Here is a 10,350-nt window from a genome sequence, read left to right on the forward strand (position 1 = left end):
TCTTTGACAAGCCCAGACATATTTTTCTTCTCTGCCTAACATCTCATGTACCATGATGTACTCTAAGATGTAATGAAAAGAGACAAGAAAACATTAAGTAAAATGGACCAGTTTGGTGATCCATGCAGTACCTTTGTCGCAAGCATTAATTTCTGGAACAGGTATATTCATCAAGTGATCAAAGAAACTCTACGTGCTCGTTCGTACACCACTCGTATCCATGATGAAGATAACTGTTCTTGGAGGCTACGTTCTCCCTGCTGGGGTGGGTAACAGCTAGATCATACACTGAAAGGCAAAATTTGTTCTGGGACGGTCCTTCTGACTTTGGCTCGAGCCACACACTGAGATGTTAAAAAGTATATCAAAGGTATGTAACATGCACCAGAATTTAGAGATTTCCATTTTTTACTCTACCTGTTACTTTGTCATCTCTTGTCCTCTGGCGACACAAACCGTTCATGCTATCCGAGTGGTGATGGACGATCCAGTGCTGTGGCCGGAACCGAGCAGGTAGAAAGCCCAATCAAGATATATCCGCCTTGAGCAGAAGCGCTTCCTCATTGGTTGAAAAGAGCCATGTTGGTTGGGAGTATTCATTTTGCTGGTAGCGACGTGACCGAAACGCGTACAGTTCATAGTCGTTTGTGAACCAACGAAATGTAATTCCGACCAAAGGAGCCTCCATTTCTAGGAAAATTGGGCTCTCTCTTGGTCCAGTTCAGGGCTCATTGTTCAGTATTTCCTACATGCGACTGTAAGTATAAGCAGTTTGAATGGTTTTGCTTCCTCTGTACGTCAGATACAAGCCGGTATACACCATAAATTTTATACCCAGCAAGAAATGAGACCGAGGGGTACCCTCCAACATGTCCAATCCCTATACACATTCCAGACTATTGTTACTTAACACATCCCCCCAAGATGTCTGAAAGGAATTCCCCAGATTCCTGCGAGACAATGACCAACACAAAGCAGGGGGGGGGGGTTCTCTCCGTCTCATACCTTGCTGCATATAATTAGTTTTACCACAGCGCGAATGGGGTCAAGTTGCAAAGAAACACTGACTGGAGGGTAGCACCGAGTGGGTGTGGTTAGTAAATTGTATTATGACACGGTATAAAGCCTTCAACCACTTTCTGAAATGCAGATCTCTAAACAGGGGAGGGGGTCGTGGAGCCTCATTTACTTTAACACCACCTTCATTCTGGAAATGCTATGTGGAAAAAGGGTCAAGAGATACGAGAGCAAAATTGAATGCCCGTACACAATTTTGTCTTCTGTATTGTATAATGTCCACTTGATGTGAACATAGGATCATGTTGTTGTTCGGAAACCAGATGTACCTTCAAATACTCATTATGATGCAAATCGTATGAAACTCTGTTGAATGGAGTTGCATGTTCTTTTCATGAACAGATTTGATCCCGCCGTTTCGACGTCCACCGTATGGCCGCCCGCAAAAAGCACGCCCTGAAGCCATTCGGCTTCGCAGGTCATCGGACCTCCCCGGGCCAGCATGTCGCCCAGTAAGAGGCGTTTCTGGCCATCCCGTGCCGCGCCTTCAGGTTTCGACTGGTGGAGGGGCACGGCAATGAAGAGGGATTTTGGCCTATTGACAAGACCGGACGGCGATGTCTGGGTCACTGGAGAAGACAAAATAGAGCCTGGAATATTGACCCATAGCCCTGGTGGCGCGCTTCCGGAACACTGACGGCCATGTAACCCGATGTACTCGAACATAGATAAAGGTTTTTTCTGAAATACATGTGCAATGGTTGTATTCAGGTAAAACCTTAACTTTAAGCAGGGACTAAAGCGAGTGTGCTAATTTACAGTTAAGAAAAACGCAAACATTTAATTACGGTACTGAGGCCTTTAACTCTATAAGATTTATTTTACCATCAACGATCACTGTACCCGTTTACATAGGCAGATGGCCTTCGTGAGTGTACTTTGTAAAGGCAGATATCGGCTTGATCAAAATCATCTATTTGACTAGTCTCTCGTCAACACGCGCTCGTTTGGTTTTTTGGGTTTTTTTGTTTTGTTTTTGGTTTTTTTTTGTGAATCAAAAAAAAATGGGAAGGAAAGAGAGCAACAACCCCGGTATTTGAGAACTTAATCAGCAAAAAGTACGGTACCTCACAAAGGGCACCCAAGAAATCCTCCATCCTTTTGGTACCGATAATTGACTAGAGGTACGTGTGATTAGGCCTTGGATTAAAGATGCGAAACAGATGCATGCTTTTCTCACCTCTTGAGAAAATCAGCTATAATACACATCAGCCAATTATTTAATGCACGACTTGGGACTGTCCATTCCATCATAACTTGAAAACCTCTTTAAATTTGTAATTCAAAGCGAATTTACATTGTTTAGTACAACACTGAAAAGGTCTGTCTCACATTTGTAAAATTGGCCGTTGGTTGTTTTCGCATTTAAACGTGTTCATGACATGGAGGTAAGCAAAATACTGAAGTAATGCTAGTTGGTCCTTGCTGCCTTTTTGGAAAGTTCCAAGTAGTTTAAAACTGTCCAAAACTGCGTCTCAGAGGCTGTTCTTTGTTACTTTGACATCGTTACAATGCACGCATAAAAACATTACTCGAGCGTATCCCGGAGAAAGAAATAGCCTCTAACGTGACGTCATACGCCTAAGGTCTTCATTCTTCGGTCTTCCATTCGTTCCTTGTCGGCTCACTGTTACACTGTCTTAAGCGTACCGCTCATTCGGGCGCGTGCCACCGCACATGCAGAAATCCCGTGTAGTCCCTATGCATAGCAGATCAGCATGGTGTTGGCTATATTGTGCAAAACACCTGGCCCTTGGCATTTTTTTTGAAATGTGATTGGTGCCACTGTTCCCGCCATTGTTGAGGGCCGTTGTTGAATGAACAGGAACCACATGCTGGCAGTTGTCTGCTAGAAGCTCCCTCATAGTAGTTTCTTTTGCAGTAATTTGGCCGGGTCGAACTCCTCCTTAGGTGGATTGCATCGGAAGGACCAGGACAGTTCGTGTACGGGGTCTCCCTCGTCGAGGACCACGTACAGTCGTTTCATCTTCCGTCGCACGTCCTCTCCCGGCACCCAGGTCTCCCCGTATTGTTTGTACATCATCAGGGACAGCAGCGTCTGGTCGAAGTGGTGCCTGTGTTGATGCCTTTTGCCCTGCCGCTGCTGTGGATGCCACATGGCCCCCGGCGGGCTTAGGCACCGGCTCCGCAGGAGGCACTTGCGGAGCTCCGGCAGGGCACGATTGGTCAGCGTTGAGTTCATGACGAAGAGGAGCATGTCGCCGGACATGACGCGGATGGGGCTCCTTGAGACGGTGCGGTTCAGCTGAGCCGCCTTCACCTTCATGAGCCTCAGCGTGTTTGGATGGCTGACCTGCAGCAGCGAGGTGTCGTCGGACATGCTCGGGATGAACCCGTGCGTCTGCTTGACGAAGGGGAAGAGGATGCTGATGGGTGCGCGGAACCGGAGGCGAGGGTGGGCGTAGAAGACTGAACCGAACTCCTCCAAAACCTCCTGCAAGATGTAAAAAGGTGATGTATCATCCACTCCTTTGCGTGGAAGGTTTTTCACTTCCCCCTATAGGCTTGTGACTAAATGCGTTACCTGTTTGTAGTCCACTTCCATGTTGCAATGAGAATGTAAAAAATGCTTATTGTTTCTGCATGCAACTATTTCGGTCGCCTAAAATACATATATTCCTCCTGCCTCGACACAATGGCTACGGAAAAAAAGTATTTGTCGAGGCCACAGTCGACTAGATACCGCACCTGACTTGAGACTGTAGTGTAATGTCTCAGTAGAGAGACGGGTCAAACAGAAGGCTCCCACTATAACACACATCTTCATAAGATAATATCCTACTCAAATTGTACTTCAGGGGCTAGGCTGGAATTTGGGAATATATTGCAACCGCAAAATACCATTTTGGGTCGAGTGAACAAGCATCAAAGCATATCCTACACGTTATAAATTCGAAAAGACCTGGAAAAAAAATTGAAGTTATAGCCCGAGCAAAACAAGTGGTCTTCTCACCGTGATAACGATCAGTTTCCACGCATTGTTTCTGAGGATCTTGACATGGGCAGGATACTTGGTGAATTGAAACTTGCGGATCTCCACATTGCAGAGCGGCGCCAGCTGTAAAACGTAAACATATATTGTCAGATCGAGTTAGATTACAGGTCTGTCTTGCCCGACTCATGTTCGGGAAAAAGTAGGCAAGGTAAAATTATGTGCATCCGGAAATGGGGCAATGCGTAGGAGGGTAAGAGATCAATTTTTATGGAAAAGTTTTTTTCAAAAGTAATATGCAAAGGGAGCTTACGTATGACTCGTTTGAAATGACTACCACTTCGCCTGCAGATAAACTGAGTGTAAGTTTCATCTAAGTATTGTTGTACAGCATGACTGTTAAAGAACCTTAACATAAACACGGTCTAGCATTGACGTGTAAGAGCTACGCGTCACTGGACAAAATAATAAAAGCCTTATTTGATGATGACTATTTATTCTGATCATCTACAATAACTTTGTTGGCCCTATACAGCGATGAGAGTTGTGCAGTCAGGCAGTGAGTTTGTTCATGGGGCGTATCTTTGCGCCTTTAAGCTTCGGTTCGCCTCCCTCACGGGCGGACAAACAAGGTCTCTAAATCCACATGTTTCCCTAAACCATAAAACCCAGCCCTCTCTCTCATTTTTCTCCTCAGACAAGCCCCTTTCGAGGATGTCTCGTTTTCCTTATAGTGTATAAATGAGCAATTCATTTTCCATTCTCGTTCGAATAATTTGATTACGCATGATTAAACCAATTTTTTTTTAAATTAATGACAGCAGGGTGACACGTATAGTTTGGTTGATCACCAAATGGGCTGTCGACCCACCCTGTCTATTGTGCGCTTCTTGACCCCTAGGTCGTAGATGATGATCTTCTTGAAGGGCATGTGAATTTGGGCAGACGCAACAAGCCCCACCCCTTCCTCTTCCGTGTATCCAGAAAGACCAGTCACGATGACGGTCCGAAGATCCAGATTGTGGAAGTCGATGTCTCCCCAGGCTATGTCGATGTCTATACCTTCAGAATCAATTCATACGATTGGAATTTGTGTGGTTTACAAAATACATTCAAATAACGAGGACCACGCAGCGTGAATCATGGTGTCCTTTTTAGTCTAAGCTATGCACCAATGGTACAGACAAAAAAACTTTATTCATACAATACTGGGTGAATCAATGAAGTTATAGAACGACTGGGATTATTGTTAGCAGAACTTTATAACTTTTTTCAGTTTTAAACTGAAATGTTCTCATCAGAGCTCTTTGTTTTTTGGTGCAGTGGATTAGTAGCTCAAGACTGTGGTTATTGTGAAATCAGCAATGTCCTTCTTTACCTTCCGTAGAGGCGTTGAGCATGCGCATGTAACTCGGTACCTGTAAGAGGTGCCTGGGCAGGGCGCGGTTGGCGAAGGGAAGCAACAAGGCGTCGTCCTCGTTATCTCGCTGCCAGGATTGAATGGCTGAGTTGCTCGACCGGTGTGCTACCACACCCCGCAACCCCCTGTCCGTGGCAGGGACTCCCCTTAAAGTATCTGAAAGACACCACGTGAAATGAAAATGATGGAGAGATTTTGATGTGACGTTTCGTTAGACCTCTACCATGAAGGAATGCTGTCTCGGTTAAATGTATCCTAGACCATTTAGGAAATATACGTGTATATTATTTATATTCTTTGAGCCACGTGCTTCGACGTGCTTGGATTCGAAGGTTTGCAGTGTGGAGGTGAGGAAGCAGTGTGGAGTAATGACGGCAGAAGTGGGGGGGGGGCAACGGGCCAGTGCACCCCCCCACACACACACTTTTTCGACCGGGGAGGCATGGTTTCCCACTTTTGGCAGGTCCCCCACAACTGCCCCCACCCTTTGAGAATTGTTCCGTCGCCGTTAGCTTTGGTGTAGAGTAGCTCACGGTAGCACAATGCAGACGAAATATCTCTAAGGCCTAATGTGAGTACGTCAGTTTCTGAAAAGAACTTGCTGCTGTCTCTTGAGAACGATTGGAGAGTCTGCCTTGAGCAGAAGCACCCTCTCATCGGTTGAAAAGATCCATGTTGGTGAAGAGTGCTCATTTTGTACACCTGTGCACTTCGTAGTCGTTTATGAACCAGCGACGTGCAGTTCCCACCAAAGGAGCCTCCGTTGCTATAGGCAAATTGCGCCCTCTTTTTCCTGCGCGAGGCTCACACTGCCTGGATCTCGTAGTTTACCTCGCTGACAAAAGAGATATTTTCTACACGGTGACCACAAGCTACTCCGCATTGCTCTGTACTTGTCCTGGCAAGAGCTCGTGAAAAAAAGTCAAAAAGCCCTTTGGAACGTTTTTTTCGCCATATCTTAGTGCCACACCCCTGATTAGGTGGCAGTTAGTAGACACCGTCGGTTTATAATACCCAAAGGCCCATTTCCATATTACCAACATCTTGAGAACGTTTGTGAAAAGAATGAATGGAAACTAAGAACACATCCCTAAAAAACTATAATGAAAAAATATACTGAAGAGTGCTAAAACCAGGATTCAAAATCTTCTTCCCGTCTCATACTAACCAGAATTGAGACCGTTTAGTTTTCTTGATTATTTGACCTACTCAAAATAGGTCTGTATAAAAAGGTTGGACGAACTGTGGCAATAGTGCCAGCGCCACTCCTAATTTAAGGAATTCAATTTGTTTATACCCCCGCGCGGTAGTCTGAAAAAAATATCCGTATTTCGCAATAATGCGTTTGCGTTGTTACACTTGTGGGAAGTAAAAGCGATGTAAGGCATTTATATAAAGAGTCCCACATGCCCACTGTGTTATCGGCTCGAAATGGACGTGGCTTCCGGTTGTAATTACCAATCCATCAGTAGGTTACTTATACATGTGGTACTTCGTCACGCATGACGTGCATTTTTACCGTACCATACTCCCCAGATCAACTTTTATGTGCTTTCGTTTCGGCTGATACATGACGTGACGCCGCCAGATCAGTCGCTGACCTACTACATGTATTTGGTATGCGCGTCTTTTGTCAGGCTTTTCACGGGAATATTTGCCAATGTACTTGTAAAGTGCCCAACCACGGCCCACCCAGTGTTTACCTTACGCCCAGGTATTAGCTTTAGGATAGCCCCCCAATATTGTGATATTACAACGCGTATGGTACGTGTATGTGGAGATTTGGATGGGGATATGTGTTAGCATTGTACATAAAAGCGTTTCATATTCTCTGATTTTCCAACTTAGCTAAGGATCATTCTCGATACTCGACAGACAGTTTATGCTTTCCGATAATTCCCAACAAAAGAGCCCATCTGATACGGGGATTAGCCTACTGTCACTGTCACTGTAAAAGCTCCCCTCCTCCCTCAACAAATTTAGCCCTTACTCGACCGACGAAATCTCCCGTGCCCCCCCCCTCCCGACCCTTTGCTTTGTACCTTTGGGTGGTTCTTTGAAGGCAACGTATGTGGCACCGAACAGGAATGCTGCGATTCCACAAATCAAGAGGTTGGTCAGCTTCACTCGCCGCATATTCTCTGCCACAGGAATAATCAACAGTAAATCAACCAATCAAAACGATTTCCTGTCTCCATGCACAAAGACTACCACATCACAAAAATGCTCAAAAATTGGATTTTGAATGTGTGTTCGCATGAGTAGGCTGAAGTTTACTGTTTCCCGAAGAATATAATATTATTGTTCGTAGATTAATTATTCATATCTCGAAGGATATAGTTGTTTGTGGGTCCAATTCAGTCTCATATGCGTCAAAAGGTTTTCAATAGTTGACACACAACTTTATTTTTACTTAATGAAAATAATAACTAGGATTTTTCATTTGTGTAGGCCTACATTAATAAATGATTTAATCACAATGTAAAGCGTGCATAGGGGCTTTGCGTTGCAGCCATCTTGCAGGGCAGTTTGGAGGTTCCCCGTTGAACAAAAGAACCAGTGCCACGCAAGAAGGTTATTATGCAAAACCTCTATGCTTAATTGAACTAATGTTATACAATTTGCATACCTATGAACCAGGGTGACGAAACCAAGCTGATGTCACGACTTTGTCTTGTGATCTGTGTCGTTGGCCAACATTGAAATCCTTTCGCGGCGAGAGTTTACCTGGTATCATACATAATAAAGCTTATCCCATTCATCAGTGCCAGAGATTCCGCATCATGTATGAACTTCAGAACACAAACATGTGGACGATTTCTTCAGAATACCTACAGTTTAGCGCAGACTCACGTCAAGTGGACTGTAACAAATCGCGAAAACATATTCCTCCGCAACGTCTGACCATGAACGTCTGATCATTGGCGATGAAGCGCCAATGCACGAACAGTGACTCGAATCGTTCAATGCCCACAAAGCGCCTGCGACCATTGCGGTCATTATTATTCTCTGACGTTTACATACTCGTGTGCACATGATAATCCCAGCAACGCTCCCAAAGTAAACGTGCTCTTTGCCCCGCTGCTTGTTAGCATTTGGGATTTCGGAGGAACTCAAACTTAGGGAGACCAATATTAAGGGACGTCCCGACGGGACAGACAGTGCGCGTTATACAGGTATAACTGTACAGAATAAAAGCGCCCAAATCGGAGACTCTGCATGCTTCCATAGTGCATGCCGTTTGGAGACAAAAAATCAGCCGTTTAACCACTCCTTAGTAATGTAAGCAAGACCAATGTTAATTAAATCAAAAGACATCGAGCGAAAAATATATCAATGAATACCGGTATATCAAAACCTATTTGTTTCTCTGTGCTTCTACGAGTTCTTTTAATTTTCTATACACGCCTTTCACCACACTCAGGGAGACAAAATAGCGTATGGGCTATCCTCCCCCTCAAGGCCTGTGATCCCCGTGTGCCCACCCCCCATATATATTTACATGTATATAAGGGAAAGAAAAGGCTATGAATAGCCCATCTTAAGGCCTGTTCATACTTCGCGCGAAAGTGAAAACGGACTTAAATTTGTGACGTCACATCAAATTTTTCGCGTTACGAATTCGCAAAAATTTAACACATTTTAACTCTAGAGAAATTTCCCTGCAATTTTTTCGTGACGTCAAATTTGCTTCGCTTTCGCATTCGCCTAAAGTATGAACCGGCCTTTATCGCGTTTTAGCCGTGACTGAAACCATGCATTGAGTGCCCCCCTTCCAGAAAATGAGGGCCTCTTGACTGCCTCCTTCAAAACGTATCCCGTTTCCACGATTGGGTAGACATAACCCCCCCAAATATACTCGTTTAAACCTGAAATTCAACAATCGTATTATTCAATCTAACAACCCGTCCAGAGTTTTTCGCTAAATAAATGCAAAAGCACTCCTCTACTTATGCAAAAACCCACAATTAGCATATGTAGGCCTACACTCAAGTAAAAAGCAAGACCTTTACTTGAGAAATTTATAATAGACACAAGATTCATGACACAATGTTCTGTCCACCCGAATGCTTTCTTATGGAAGCGTTTGTACAGGCTAAGGTGAATGTTCCTATTCTGTCAAGTATACTATAAAAACAACGTTTAGAGTTTAAGCACTTTTTGTACCCACTTTTTCCCCACGTTCAACCCATAACATGTTTATTAAAATGTGTTTAGGAATGTGTTTAAACGCTAAGCGCTTTTCCGTGGTACATGTTTAGCTTTGTGAGATGTGCTTAGCATTTCAACGCATTCCTAAACGCAAAACACTAAACACGTCGCGGTTAAAAATGTCAAAAAAGTTGGTACAAAAATGTGCTCAGAAATGTGTTTAAATTCCAAGCGTTTTAATGAGATACAAAGTAGCCTAAACCTCAGTTTAACTATGGCGAGTATTTGACGCACTTAGTTCACGTAGTCCATTTGCTGGTTAGGTGTTGTGGAACTGTTCTCTTTTGTGGTAAAGAGCTCAGGACAGACGCAGGCGAGTAAAGAAATCTTAGCAAGAGAAATGTCAGGAAAACTTTTGCTAACTGTCGTATATGGGTATCCATGGCAAATAAGGAACCAGAGACTGCCACGTTGCACTTGAGAAATTAATATGTCCTCACGAGGGATTGGAATTACCGGTTGAACTGTCACACTTCTATCAAAAATAATGCTGTACGATTATCGTTTAGAAAGATCTGTGCTAATAAACGTAATCTTGAAACAAGGGGAAAAAGCAATGAAAGTAGCTAAAAAGGAATAAGACAACATTTCTAAACAACTGCATACTGTAACACCAAAATATAAGTAGTTTACGAATTCGATACTTTACAACCTATTGCTTAGAATTGTTGAGGTGTTTTGACGTTAT

At 43.9% G+C, this 10,350-nt stretch overlaps 1 protein-coding gene and 1 pseudogene across 1 annotated transcript; one reads left to right on the forward strand and one right to left on the reverse strand.

Moving 5' to 3' along the window:
• The first annotated feature begins 379 nt into the window (after window positions 1–379).
• LOC147796292 (cytochrome P450 4F3-like) lies at window positions 380–1,849 on the forward strand (annotated as a pseudogene).
• A 21-nt stretch (window positions 1,850–1,870) lies between these two features.
• On the reverse strand, window positions 1,871–8,473 carry LOC110979305 (uncharacterized). Its single transcript, XM_022234986.2, has 6 exons — window positions 8,080–8,473; window positions 7,493–7,591; window positions 5,409–5,606; window positions 4,902–5,092; window positions 4,052–4,156; window positions 1,871–3,532 (listed from the first exon to the last, which is right to left on the reverse strand). Exons 2-6 carry the CDS (start codon window positions 7,584–7,586, stop codon window positions 2,939–2,941), a joined length of 1,182 nt encoding a protein of 393 aa, XP_022090678.2. The 5' UTR covers window positions 7,587–7,591; window positions 8,080–8,473; the 3' UTR covers window positions 1,871–2,938.
• Window positions 8,474–10,350: the final 1,877 nt, after the last annotated feature.

The sequence above is a fragment of the Acanthaster planci genome, linkage group LG17 (genome assembly GCF_054643075.1).
Source record: "Acanthaster planci isolate LZ-2023a linkage group LG17, COTS_SCS, whole genome shotgun sequence".
NCBI classification, from domain to species: Eukaryota; Metazoa; Echinodermata; class Asteroidea; order Valvatida; family Acanthasteridae; genus Acanthaster; species Acanthaster planci.

Excerpts from the sequence above, each read along its gene's own strand:
- LOC110979305 (XM_022234986.2), bottom strand. The coding sequence starts at position 7,586 with ATGCGGCGAGTGAAGCTGACCAACCTCTTGATTTGTGGAATCGCAGCA. Across the intron at positions 5,093-5,408 it reads GCTCAACGCCTCTACGGAAG|GTATAGACATCGACATAGCC; the intron begins GTAAAGAAGGAC and ends TTGATTCTGAAG. Across the intron at positions 3,533-4,051 it reads GGAAACTGATCGTTATCACG|GAGGTTTTGGAGGAGTTCGG; the intron begins GTGAGAAGACCA and ends TACATCTTGCAG.